The 14,704-nt window shown below is 35.8% G+C and overlaps 1 protein-coding gene across 5 annotated transcripts in view; it reads right to left on the reverse strand.

Annotated features, from left to right (window-relative positions):
* The window catches only part of LRBA (LPS responsive beige-like anchor protein), a 411,832-nt gene that overhangs the window by 360,279 nt on the left and 36,849 nt on the right, over window positions 1–14,704 (reverse strand). For all 5 annotated transcript variants that reach the window (XM_082050428.1, XM_082050426.1, XM_082050427.1 and 2 more), the window contains exons 3-13: window positions 11,157–11,388; window positions 10,922–11,022; window positions 8,621–8,716; window positions 6,371–6,492; window positions 6,140–6,266; window positions 4,421–4,540; window positions 3,977–4,123; window positions 2,961–3,158; window positions 2,102–2,235; window positions 657–765; window positions 396–548 (exon numbers count right to left, since the gene is read on the reverse strand). In XM_082050428.1, the coding sequence (XP_081906554.1) occupies window positions 396–548; window positions 657–765; window positions 2,102–2,235; window positions 2,961–3,158; window positions 3,977–4,123; window positions 4,421–4,540; window positions 6,140–6,266; window positions 6,371–6,492; window positions 8,621–8,716; window positions 10,922–11,022; window positions 11,157–11,388 (1,539 nt within the window). The remainder of the gene's footprint in view (window positions 1–395; window positions 549–656; window positions 766–2,101; window positions 2,236–2,960; window positions 3,159–3,976; window positions 4,124–4,420; window positions 4,541–6,139; window positions 6,267–6,370; window positions 6,493–8,620; window positions 8,717–10,921; window positions 11,023–11,156; window positions 11,389–14,704) is intronic.

Below are 14,704 nucleotides of genomic sequence, written 5' to 3' on the forward strand. Positions count from 1 at the left end.
ACCACAAACACCACCACTCTTCTGAAGGGAATACGTCAATTTAAATGAGGATTTTAAATCTGATCCCCACAATTATTTATCTTTGAAATTGCTGGGGTTTTACCAACTAACACATCCAAAATGCCTTCTCAATCTACAATTCTGACTAGGTCAGAGACTCCAGAAGTCACTCCCAACTCTGCTCTTCAGAATGCTGCAGGTTTCCAAACTCCCTGAAAATCTTGGGAGTCTGCAAAACTTGACAGGTACACGCAGAAAGAGAAGTCTGAAAACAGTTCTTGTATGATTTCTGCTGGAGAGCCAGGACCTATAATTCTTCGAGTACAGGTTTAGTCGTGACACTGACAAATCATCACATCGTAAGACAAATTATTCATAAGAATAAGCAATTTTACCTTTGCTGGGATATGAATCCATATTGCAGGATTAAGGAGAACATGATCACACAGCTGCTTCAGCAAGGGCACCCCATTGGGTAAGTTGCTCAGGTATTTTGAAAAGGCAAGGCAAAGTTCTAGTACAGCTCGGGTAACATGGGCTTTGGAAGACTGTAAAAGAAGATCAGCTTAAGCAAGAGCCATGCAGTAATCTAGAAAAAGCATTTCTCTCAAAAAAATTCAACATTCATGTAAGGCATCAGGAAAGATTTGCTTTACCTTTTCCAGGCTATATCCTATGACAAGGAAGCCCTTGCAGGCAAGCATCTGCTCTTGCATAGCAATGGAGTTCTTCAACAACTCCATGATGAAAGCCAGTAAAGTGGAACTGAAAAATATAATAAGTTTAGTAAAGAAAAATGTTTCAAAGGGTTACAATGAGGCAGAAAGTATTTCCAAATTAACACTTCGATTGCATTAGCAGCATAAACACAGCCCAGAGATACATTTAATGTACTATATAAATTCTCAGATCAGAGTTTTTAAAACAAAAAGCAAGATTAAATTTTGAAAACTCTAACTTATTGGTTTTAATCAATGCATTTCTAACTTGAAATTCTGGAATCTAAGATAATCACACAATAGGAAAATTCTTCTAAAAATATGTTCTTGCAGAAAGGCAACAGTTAAGCCTGTACTTCTCCCTCCGTCATATTTCACTTACAAACTTCTGCAAGATCAGTAACAAATGCCATTCCACCTCCCACTGCTTTCAGATGAGTAGGTTTTGGAAATATTTTTCTAGATGCACTTTTACTACTGGTTCAAGCTAATTCAGCACTGGTTGCTGCCAGTGGGAATGTTCATGCCCCTCCACTGTGTCACACTATCAGTGCCTGTGAATCAAGAGCTTAGCCACCTGAAAACCCCTCTATTGTTGGGCCAGTTTGCAACTGAATCAAATCTCTGATTTATCATATAGATGCCCAATTCTGAGCCAGCTCAACAGAGGCCAGGAATGTATAAATGGGCTGAAGGAACATCATGACCACCCCTTCTTTAAACAGTCATGAAACTACAATTGCAATGAAACAGAGCAAATGGCACCAGGATTCTAAAAGGCAATCCCTTTGCTATTAATACTACTCTTTAACTTAGGAGCTCCACTAGTGTCTGTGCCTCGATGTTCAGAAGTTGGATTAGGCTGAAAGAGAGCTGAAATCAGAGGAAAAGTCTGGCACTAACACTGAGTAGTAGAGGAAAAAAGCACAACAGTTTTAAACTAATATAGCTTCTGACATTTAAAGCTCTGTCTTCCAAAACGTCTGAAGGTTTAAAAAAAAAAAAAAAAAAAAAAAAATCCAAGGAATGACTTCATGGAGCTGAAAAATTCATCCTTCCTGGAGTTTCTCTTGAAGCCTTCCCCACTGCATTTTCTCCATGACAAGAATAAGCTCAAGAGAATCATTTGTAATTCTATTACACAAAATATTGTGAAGTAAAAAATATATGTACATTTTTATTCTGTTTGAACTTTCATAGAAAATTTGGTACAATTAAACACTTCACTTTGAGGTCCTGCCTGTACCATGGCCATCTTTTTGTTGTTAGACATAATTCATTGTTGCATAAGAGAATTTAAATTACTACATCACTTAATAAAGCAAGAAGTAATTCCCTTTACTTAAAAAGAAACACAGAACAACATAAGTACATGCACTCACCAAACAGTTGTGTCAATGTGTTCCGATGAATACTGCCTATAGTCTAACTGTGCGAAGAGAGGGAAAAGTACCTGCACTCCTCCAATCGAGTGCAGGGCACTTTGGATAGAATGCGTTAAGACTGCTTTCACATCCTGATAAAGAAAAATTAAGGAATATTGAAATATCCCTCAGAAACTGTTAGAAATATTTGGTTAGAAATATTTGGAGATTTCTTCAATATTAGAATTGTTTTGTGATCAAATAAAAAGAAACAGCAAGAAGTACAAACTGGCTGATACAGTCACACTAAATGCTCAGTCTGACTGACCAGCAGTCGCTTTAGATTCGGTCTACAGTGAAGATCCTGAGATGAATATACAGGAGTTGGCTTGCAAACTCTAAACCAAGCCTTTAGTAATATAGAATCTCCAGAACACATGAAAAGCTTCTGACAAATCAAAAGATTAAGGTGCTCAAAGCATAGGGAAGAAAAGGCTATCATATATCAACAGAGCAAAGGACTGGAGTTGGGTAATATCTGTAGGGGAGTGAATGTATGTCAGAAGTGAGGAAGAAGGATTTTTTTAAAAGCTAACACAATCTTTGTAATACTAATATTTTCTAAGGCTGTAACTTTTATCAAAGTTGGTTTGTTGGTTTTTTTTCTTTCTTTTTTTTTTTTTTCCTTTTTTTTTCTCCCCCTTATGATTCCTGTGCATCCACATTAATTGAAAAAACAAGGTAGTAGTGGGGACAACCCAAAGAATCAGACCTATCAGCAGCTCCCTATCTTGTCCAAATCCTTACAAAACTTGGTATTTAGGTTTTCAAACAGAAATCTTTTGTACCCTGCAAATTTATGAAAATGTCGATATACCTGCAGCATGAGGGCATGTGGTGAATGAACAAAAATAGAAGGGTTATCTTTAGGTGATGACTCCAGACACAGCTGAGCATCTGTAGCTCTTGGATTGTACATAAAAGCAATAGCACTGGATAGTTTGCCATCATATAGTAACAATTTGTGATGTTCGGCAAGGAAGAGATCACTTTCTGCCTTGAATTTGAATGTTCCCTGGATTAGGAATCAGGGTTGAGGAAGGAAGGAAAAAAAATAGATTACACACATTGAGAATACAGTTCAGAACACAACTATTGCCAAAAAAATGACTAAAACATTGCTTCTTAAATGTAGGGATATTTCAGAAATACTGACTCACTTAATTTTATAGAATTGGGACTGACCCCTCAAGAGTGACATTGCCAAAATGGTGGGTAATACAAAAGAAACACATCAGCTATGAAACAGAATGACAGTCAACAATGCTCACTCAGAAGGAACTAATAATTGAGGAGCAGATAGACTAGGAACCATCTTTTTTAGCGTATGTTTGTACAGCTGCTAGGGAATAACAGTCTTCAGTTAGTGCCCCTCAGGCTATGACAAAACAAATAATAAATCACTGCAACAAAACTAATCCTCAGCACTGACTTCACGCATTAAAAATCTGACGAGCACAATCAACTATAAAGCTATGTATCCAAACAAATACATAATAATTGACATAAAATTTTCAGCCTCAATGAAAAAGTGAACCTAGCTGGAGATAACAGTGGTGTTCTCTCTCTCCCAATCACAAGCAAGGAACTTTTGAGAAGCAAACAGGACCAAAAAAAATTTTTTTAAGAAATTAAATCATTGAATTAATGTTTACTTGTAGTTCGTGAGGCAATATCTAGTCTTACAGAAGAACCATGGAAGAGTTTCATAAAAAATTACACAGTAAAAACATTTTTAGAAGGACATAGAAGTGTCACAACATTCTTAAAACCCACCATAAAGAGTCTTATAAGAATCAAACTTTGGAAACTTTACAGTTAATTCTAAGATACCTTATAACCCAGACCAAGCTGATAAATGGCAAAGATCTGAGCAGCATTGAGTGCCTCACTAAAAAGGTAAACGGATGTCATTTGCCCACAAAACACTCGATTGGCATCTGCTGTTTCTGAAGAACCCAGGAAACATTTGTCAAATGTCTGAAAATAAAACAAGTAAGAGGGTTTAATCTAGGCTACACAAGCAAATTATGCAAAGAATATACATATTATCAGAAGAACATTATTTTTAAACAAACAAGCATTTGAGGGTCTCAGCAGAAAAAACTTCTAAGTTCTGATATGTAAAGTATTATCTATTCCGCCACCAAAAATATATTGATTTTTTTTTTTTTTAATCTATAAAATGGGGAAGGCTTATGGATAAAATTGTAAAGGACATCTGTTTAATCCATCAAGATGATCAACTATACGTATTGGTACACGGGGATTACTCACATCACTGGTGTTGACAAACCATGTTATTTCTCCATAAGATGCCAGTTCTCCATTCACGTAACATCGAAGTTCACTATTCTTCCAGCGGTTATAGATGTGCACTATAGTAACCATATACCACTAAACGATAAGAAAACAATTGATATAATTCTATAGACACTTAAAGTAGCTTAAGCATTAAAGTGGGGCATAGCAGAACAAATTCAGCTATTTATGTGAATTCAATTAAGATGGAAAGATTTTTTTTTTTTCAGTACAAAAGGTTAAGGAATTTGGTGAGTTTTCTTACATATCTATGTCAAAGAATAGTATGCCATTTAATAGAACCATAGAATGGTTTGGGTTTGAAGGAATCTTAAAGATCGTCTAGTGCCAACCTCTCTGCCATGGGCAGGGACACCTTCCACTAGACCAGGTTGCTCAAAGCCCCGTCCAACCTGTCCTTGAACACTCCCAGGGATGGGGCATCCACAGCTTCTCTGAGCAGCCTGTTCACCACCCTCATGACGAAGAATTTCTTTTTTATATCTAATCTAAATCTCCCCTCTTTCAGTTTAAAGCTATTATCCTTGTCCTATTTTTTCCACAGAAAGCAGACATAGAAGCTTAAGAGATATTTATGGCATAGAACTCAAAACATCTTCATGGCAATGCTAAACTGAATTTACACTAAAACCACTGTGTAAATAAGGTCTAAGTTGGGTAACTCTTAGCATGATGGACTACTGCAAATGTTGTCATTCCAAAGAGCAAGGATGGCTCCAGACTCTAAAGACTTTCAAAGGCTGTGCATCTCAAATTGTCACAAATAGAATCCATATTTACAGCAAGGGATGACTACTAATAAGAAATTCCTGAGGAGGTCTGTTCTCCCACAAAATGTTTACATCAGTTGCTCCAGAAACATTAGCAGAATATCTGATTGAAAAAGGAAACATTTTCAACATAGCATAATGCTACGTAATAGGCAAGCAAGCCTTGAACATCAATAATAAAATCAACTCATATTTTAATTCTTACATTAAAAAAAATTACATACAATAAAGTACCCAATGCAAGGAGACTATTTTCTGGAAAACCTGAATGAACAAAAAGTATAACATTCTTTCAATAATGAATCTGTTGTTCTCCCAAACTCTTATTAATGGTCCTGGTTTGATTAGGAAAACTAAGTGTGGGTTAGTAACCACACTTTATTAAAATAACACTGCATTTGTCCACATCGAGTAAGTAATGACATAAAGGGGAGCTTTAGCAAAACCCTTTAGGAAAATAAGAAGAGAATGACTGGAGGTAGGAGAAAACACAAGGAAAAAAAAAAAACATAAGGAAAAAACGACAAGCCTTGTAACTTTCAAGCTCTGTATATGTACTAAGAGTTCTCAGAGAATGCACACAGGTCTCACAAATTCATAAAGCTTCTGGTAAATTGCATCTTCTAGCTTGTTCTTATACATTTCATAAGTAAAATTTAAAAGGAAAAAGAATTCAGAACACAAATTTGTTTTCCTCATTCCAGCGTAAGTTATTCTACAGAAAGACGAGCCTAATCAGCAGCAACAACACTCCCTCAAGACTACAATTTTAGAGGCAATTTCTACAAATACAACTTCTAGTAACACACAAAGCGTAACTCCTGTTTACACACCACTGTGTAAACACATGCATATCTCTGTAATTCACTACACTAGTTTGAAAGATTTTACTATCTTTACTCACCTTTTGTGGCTTGAAATCGAATTTTACACAGTGCTGGAAACCTTTTCCCTTTGATTTTATGGATGTTACAATCAAGCAGCCTCCAACAAAGTGGGCAGAATAACCGAGTCCTTTGTTTGTTCGAAAGCTAACAAATTAGAGCAAAATCAGCACAGACACAGATGGAAACAGAAATCATTGAACAATTAAGAGAAACTGAGCATCAGAAATACTGTTTTACATAATACTCACCAATATAAGTAAGGCTTATCTTTATCCACATTGATATTATTTACAGGATCCATTCTTAGCCAAGTGTGGAAAGTAAATCCATTCTGGTAGGGCCACTTGGCTATAGGAGGTAAGGCAATAGCCTGAAGGAAGCAAAAAGATATTCATGTAGAAAGATCAAGATCACAATAGTAAGAACATACAGCGTAAGATTTACACTACAAATGTATACAGATGTACAGATACATACTACCAATGTGTATACTACAAGTGTGTACAGTTTCTCAGTCTATACTAAAAACGATCTGGCCTAACCTCTATGCTTTTTTGTACTCCATCATTAAAATACTATATTAATCTAAATATTTAAAAACTGGACTTCATATCTCTAAGAAGATTATTAACAGTAACATATACTCCAAAAATTAAATGCTTTGGTGGAAGCCTTGCAGCATAAACACTGCAAATGCAAATTCACATTGATTTTTTTGTGGTAACCTGACAAAATAATCAGATTTATAAACTTATTTTCATATAGTGCTGGCATTCAGGAAGAAAACTGACTCTGAAAAGAAGCTGGCCACAGAAAGAAAATCATATACATTTCACTTAACAGATTATTTTCTCTATTTAAACTCACATCTATGTAGCTTTCCAGTTAGAATATGACAGACTTATAAACTTCATTAAAGGAAAGGTATTAATTGCAACCAGCCAAAATCCTGATAACAATCACTGTGTTTACATTAGTTTAAAAGCTCTTAAGTTATAAATTGTATGGTGAGGCCGTTTGTTTCAAACAGTTGTGCTTTGTTATGTGGGTTTTTTGTTTGATTGTGTTTTGGTTTGCTTTGCTTTTTTTTAACATTACTATCAACTTTCCACTATTTTGCTGCACAGATTTGCAATACTCCCATAACCTCTGATCAAAGATTCTGTAAGGATGATCAATACCCAAAACACATCAAAGAACTTGAATGTCACCAGACTCCTCATTATATCCCCATGCTCCATTCAGATATCCCTATCCAAACAAAACACTAAATCCTTCTCTATACCAATAACTATATAACTAATCAGTCTGCATGTCTTTGAGCCCAGTTTTTGGGAACTGGTAGCACTGTGATTTGGTTTAACTCACAATGGATGTTGGAGTAATTACATCAAATACTTACTTTCCAACACTTAATTTAAAAATAAAGAATATTCACAGTGAGGTTACTGAAGCACCACAATATCACATATGGTTCAAGCATTCAACACAGTTATCAGAAGTTAAATCCAAACATAGCACACGAATAGCCAAAACACCTGTCCGTCTACTGCCAAGTTCTGTTGTATGTGATAAACATGCAAATGCAATGGTATTTTTCTAGTAGTTTGAGCTTTTCCATCTCAAATTTTCATTCCTAAAAAATACATTGTCATCAAGTTGGTCAAATTTAATCTCAAGCCACCAAGGCAGAAAGCCAATGGGTTTATGTAAAGAAAACTGGAAAGAGTGATCTGATAAACCTTATTCTGAATTAAGCATGGAGTCTTAACATACTATTTCATCCTATGATTTTAGGAGCAAAATTGTTGATTTTTTAAAAAAAATTTCTACAGAAGATTCTGTGCAGCATTTTCCAACCACCTATTTAGTTCCAAATTCTTTTTCAAGTGAACACCACAGAAGTTAAAAATTAATCAAAGTAACCTAAACAATTATGAAAAGACTAGTCATTGATAAATTTAATCTTCTCTCAGTATTTGCCAACCTATACATGTCCAGAATACACATTTTCTCAGAGAATTCTTATAAACAATACATGTTATTCACATCACCTCATTATTAAAAGAACTAAAAAATTGTGGAAGTATGGCCACTTTAGTTCAACACTTCCCGTAGTTTCACTAGCAAAGGTTTCTAGATGCGAGGTGTTCTCACATATACTGAATACTAACACAAGCACCATTTGTATGGAAACATGGGAGTGAAAGGCAGACACATTATCCTCACAACAAGATCTAACCAAAACAGTCTAAAAATGACCCCCCAAAAGTCTCATTTATGTCTGTTCTTTATGTAATAGTATTTGTGCTTCCATTGTGATAATGCACGTTTATTATAAGCATGCTTTAGTCGTAACATAGGTGTCAGAGAAAAAAATTCTGTTGAAACTCTATGTCTATGACAATGGTAGATGAGACAAAAGAAAACTACAAAAGAAAATAACCAATAGCAGTAATAGAATAACAAACAAACAGAAACTTAAAATATCTACATACTGCAGCACTTTTTCCTGGGAAGTTGAAGAAGGCATCAGGTCCATACTTCTGAGGCATGTGTTTTAACACAGACAATAACTTCCCAGCATGTGGTGGCTGCCAAAGAGAATTACTACACTTGTAAATAAATAAAGCACACCTATACAAAAGAAAAGACTATATACACAAAAAACGAATTTTGATACATTTTAAACCTTTGCACATGGTTGAGTAATACTCTGCTGAGACACTTAGCACTTTCAATAAACAACAAAGAGTCACACATTACACAGTAGGTACACTGAAATACAATTAACTGGGTAAGTAAATTGTGGCCACAGCCACTTTCATGCAGCATAAACTGAATTTATCCTGAATGCTGGTTCCTCCCTCTATCTGTTCATTGCCATCAGTGTTACTGCTTGTGTGCATTTGCAGTGAGCTAAAGAAAACAAACTGATCCAGCTGAAAACTAACTTAGAAAACACAAAGGCAAACCAATTTTCAGTTACAGCAGGTTTTTTTCGTAGCTGCGTGAAACCCGTGCCAGCACAAAGGAGATAGGGATTACCTAGCAAAAGGGAGAGAGAGGATCAGGGGAGACAGGACTGTTTTCATCAGGACTACAGTCAAATACTAGATTAAAGTGTCTTTGGTTATATATATCCCTTCACAGAAGTCCACGCAGAAAGATTCAAGTCTTGAGGCCAATTTGGAGGCCCTAAATTGAGTGCTCAGTTAGTATGAATACTTAACACTTCCCCACCACCACCCTAATTCTCCATGTAATACTCAGCAACTATAAACTCCAAACCAAGTGCATGAGCTCACAACGACAGAAGTACTGCAAACAGTGGTCATAGCAACAGAACATTTTTGTGCGTCTTCTTTTACCACTCTATAACTTTCCCGTGGATATGTTCTTAAACTACAATTTTACACTTCTGATCTTTTCCTGAGAGTGCCTTTTTCCCCTTCTGTAAGCAGCCACCCTCTGAAAACTAAGCATGGCATGATATGTTACAAATATTTCAAATGTACCAAAATTATAGTCAGATAAACAGTGTTTCATGAATCTGAATTAAACTTGAGGAGGAAACACTGAGAACTGTTCAGATGTCTTCAGCACTATAGAATTCAACTAGGTAATTTGTGTTGTAGCCAAATACTTTGTATCTTTACAGCACTGCTGATTTTAAGATTTACGGAACTGTGCAACTCCTTAGCAATGCAACTGTGGCATTTTTCTCTTCCTTTCCCCTATATTTAGTCCTTAATAAAGAAAGGAAATTAAATGCAAATAGCAGAGAGACAGGAAATGAGAAAGTCAATGTTACAGAGACAACTTTAATTAGTCTGTGCTTAAATATACTCTGTGTGTTCAATTATTAAGTTTAAACTCTAAATAGAATATTTTTATGTGAGCAATTTAAGATCTCGAAAGTTATTTAAGGGGTCTTTTAAAATTTGGTGTATTACTTGTGCATACTGGTTTTTATATTGAATACATTTTAAAAACTTATTTTAAGTCAACAAAGACACTGTGCTGGCTTTTCTCTATGTTAGGCAGAGTGTTTAGAGATAGCAGAAGCTGAATTAAAATTCAAAGCAGGTAAAAACAATTGTTAAAATAGTTCCCGATTCCACCAAAACAACAATTTTGTTTTAAAGAAAACTCATCTGCTGGCCTCTACATCATACCAAATTTTATTTCAGGGAAAGAAGTTCTCAACAGTAAAAGGAGATCCTCTTCTCCCCTTCTAGTTCACACAGGAACAGGGGAAACACATTACCATTTCTCAGCTGGAGCTTATTTCTTTCATTTCAATTTCTGCCACTAGTTCTCACTTCCCTAACTAGTTAATTTTACGCAGTCTTCGGGTAAAGAACAACACTGTGAAAACAGAAACACACTGAACTGCCTATGCAGACAATTTTTATTTATTTTTCTCGTCTGACTTCGAAAAAAACATTTTAATCATTTTTCCTTTCATTTCCTATAACAGAAGCTACAAAATATAAAAATGTACATAAAAACACTTGGTTAGAGTCACCATATTATGCCCAGGTGCTCTAAAAGACCAATCCAGTCCACAGATCCAGGAGGACATCTAATTTTATCACTATTCTACTCTGTATATCAATTGCTTGCAAGTAAAAAGATTAATTGGTGTAATACTGGAAAGCATCCTGCATTTTTTGGTACATTTAGAGTTTGTTTATTATACAGATTATCAAACAGCCTTTAACTTGTGAACATTAGGAAAAAGAAAAACATTTCAAAATGTTATCAAATTGTTTCAGTTTTGTGTTTTCTTTTACCCATCTCCCTTTTTCTCCTTGAAGCTTGCTGAAGAATAACTTCAGCTCTCGAACTGTCAAGTTATAGCTAGCCAACACACCCAGCATATCCACCATGAGATCTGAAAAGGAAAAGAACAACATAATTGCTTAATAAAATGCAATGACAGATTTCTATCCCTTAATTAATACATATTTCCATGAGATTTTACATAAAAGGAACACAGTTTGAGTCACATACTAGGTGAAATCATACCTGCAATTATGTTGTCAGCTCTGTCAATCCTCTTGAGCACTTGTTCAACTAGCCCCACTTCTGTGCATGCTTGTAGATTGCGTATACTTTTCTTCAAGATTGCTGTAAACATGCTCCACACCTCAGCCTGGCAGGTGACATCACACTTGTCCAGCAAGTCCACCATGCAGGTGATGCCCTCTACTTCTTGGATGATAAAGTTCATTTCCAAGTCAAACTGGCCTCCAACAAGCTTTCAGACAAAAGATTAAAAAAAACCTTAAGACAATTTTATCAAAGTACCATTTCACATTTAAAGTGATTCATTCTGCAAGAAGAAATCTATGAAAGACAAGCTAAAAAACCCATGAAGCAAGTATCAATATATCAGGTCCTATTACTCCTCTGTTTCAAGATCTGTAACTTCAAAAGGTGCTTCTAAGGTGTAACCTACTATCAGACAATTGCTGCAGAAGAATATTTGGGTATTTTAAGATACAGGTATCCTGAGCTGCCCCACAGGACCAAGCGAGTGTTCCAAGACAGGTGAGAGAGCCAAGTCAGCTAAGGTACCTTAAATGGCCTGGAGTGGCCCTAAAAGCTTTCCTTTGCGTGTGCTTAGCACTCCTCAAATAAGAGGGCAATTCTAGCCAAAAGGAGCTGATGCACATCAGAAATATTGTAACTTATATACACATAAGAGTCATTCTTGAGATGCTGAATAAACCTGGTTAAGTATTAACTGCCAGTTTCACTAGTAGCCACAGGTACTAAAAGGAAGTAAAGGCTTGCTGTAATTGCATGAATGTGAAACAGCAACACCATGAAGCCTTTGGCTGTGCTTTGGCTAAGACACTTAAAACCTGTAATATTTCAGGTCTCCTAGATGCAGGCTTTGTTTGAACGTACACCGAGTAACTAACCACATAACCAACAAGGAGGTAGAGGCGGGAAGGAAATAACCTACTTTATTCTCATTTGTGTACTCAAAATAAAAATTCCAGCTGAAGGAAACATGGATTGTACTAACCTAACTCCTCTACCTCAATTCCCATCCTCCACTTTTTAAACTTCTCTTGGACTTTAGAACTGTATTAAACTTAAAAATATGCCATGCTTTCCAAAATGCCGATTATATACCAGCATACAAATAGGAATTCAGATAGCTTTGACTCAAATTATGAAAATGGACTCATGATCCAAAGTATTTCAGCTCATTCTCAGTTCTACAAGTTTGTCTAATAAAAGACATTATTTCTGTCTAACATGATGTTCCTTTCACAGGTTTTGACCAGTAAGAGCTTCAGTACTGTCACTTGTTGGAGTCATACCATGTCAAAACTGCCCCAAAATGCATATACTAACGTGTTTTCATATTAGCTCCAACAGCTTCTCTCCACAAGTCAGGATCTGAAGATAAACTTACCCAACAGAATGGAATATATGTTCTTCATTAACTACTGAAATTACCATACGTTTTCCTCAAGTGTCTAAATCTTGTCACTTTGAAGAAGCAATCTTTGGTCTTCTGGGCATAAATCAGTGACACCAGCCACCACAAGAAGCAGAGAAAGTTACTGCTTTTATGACAGAATAGACAATGTCTCATGGCAACAATTTCTAAACAGTAATTTACACTTTTCCATTTTCTCCACTCTTGGTCATGAAAAATAATTATGCAATTTAGTATCAGATGCTTCCTTAATATCTAGAGAACCTGCAGGAACTGAATGGAGAGACTTGAATTATATTCCCAGCTTCTCTATATCAACTCATGCTGTCAACTCAAACAAATCTATCAAATCATTATCATCCTCCAAGTCTCAGTTTTCCCCTTCCATAAGATGAAGCAGAGGGCTACCTCGAAAAAGCTCAGTAAGGTAAAATTCAAGGGATAATGCTGAGCAGAACGGAGTAATGTGGAATTATCACAAAACAAATGCAAAGAAAAAAGTACACCCTCCTTAAAAAAAGTTAACTAAACGTTTGAAAACGTAAAATACGGAACTAATATTACACTTTATTTTACACTAAATTTATCATCCTCTACAAAATGGAGGTATTCCTCAAGAAGCCTCCCTATTGCTCACCATCAAGGCAAGAAACAAAGAAAATACTGCATTCCATGTACAGACAGAATAGCTGAAGGTTAAATTCTAGCCACAAAACACCTGCTAATTCTTAACACGAAATTCAACTCTTCATGTATTTGGTTTTAACTAATCAGCCAACCATCAATTATCACACCAAAACCATATACGGCAACCAGAGGTGACCTTACCTTCACCCTATAGTCTACACGACCAATCTTTCATTTTTGGCTAGATACACCATTACCAGTAACCACCCATCCAGGAAGCTGTCAAATTAGGTTTCCAATCTAATCTGCAAACATACACATTTCAGCAAGTACCTTCTGGAAATACTATGCTCTGGTAGAAATAATTACTATTTTAACATTCCCTTTAAGGGAAGTGAGGACAAAAAATTTGACAGATAGAGCAATATACCAAAGGCACAGTGCAGCTGATGTACTATATACATGCATACCCATTAGATACACATAAGCACAGACACCCCCACAGTATGTCATATTAACCCTTTCTAATGGTGATTTGAAACTGATCAACCTTCAAAACACAAATTTGTTTCCAATGACAGGGATCATAATCCAGGTCCATGCACTGGCTAGTTATTATCTGAGCTGCAGTAATGGCTGTGCACAGCAAAATGTAATCTTCCCAAATGTCACAGTAAGTTATGAATATCTGAGCAGCTTAATGCACCTTACTAGCCATGAAGTGTGAGAATGTAATCTTATTACCTTTTTTATGGTTGTATTTTTTTGAATAATGTAGCCTTTGAACTGATGTATAGTCTTTCCTTGCACTTTAGCATGATTTGGTCTCCTATGATGCACAGTACATTTTTCAAAGTTCTCCAATTCAACGTATTTTAAGTCCTACACTGAGCTGCATAAACAATCTTTATAGCAACCTACAGGGTGGCATAACATTTTCTTTCTTCGGCATGTAGAATTAAGTACAAGCTTATAGGAATGGTTTTAAAGGGCAGTATTCAAAGTGTTCAAATATATCCTCACAAATTTTACATTTTGCCAGTTATATTTACCTTTGAAAAATACATAAACCAAAACAATAGGTCAGGCTTTTTGGTAAAATGTTTCTACATTTAGTTGATAGAGAACAGGGAAAATACTTTACCACAGTTTTTAACTACACTCAGAGTGCAATTTTTTTTTCTCTTAGAGAACCAAACTAATGTGAAGCCAATGTAAGAGCTCTAATTCCAAGTATAAAATAGCACTACATCACCTGAAAATCAGAACAAAAAGCCAATTTAAACATACAAAACCTCTCAATGAACATTTCACCTAACATAAAATGGGAGAAGTGATCCAAGACATAAAAGAGATGGTGCACTCCTTTCTTGAGCAACTACCAAACCACAGTATACAGAAAACAGAACAAAGTGAAGCTCCGCTTTCCTGAAAGATCATGATCTAGATTATTAGTTTCCTTTAAAGTAATTTCTTCCAGTGGCAGACG

This window comes from Streptopelia decaocto (assembly GCF_964273445.1).
Source record: "Streptopelia decaocto genome assembly, chromosome: 4".
Lineage (NCBI taxonomy): Eukaryota > Metazoa > Chordata > Aves > Columbiformes > Columbidae > Streptopelia > Streptopelia decaocto.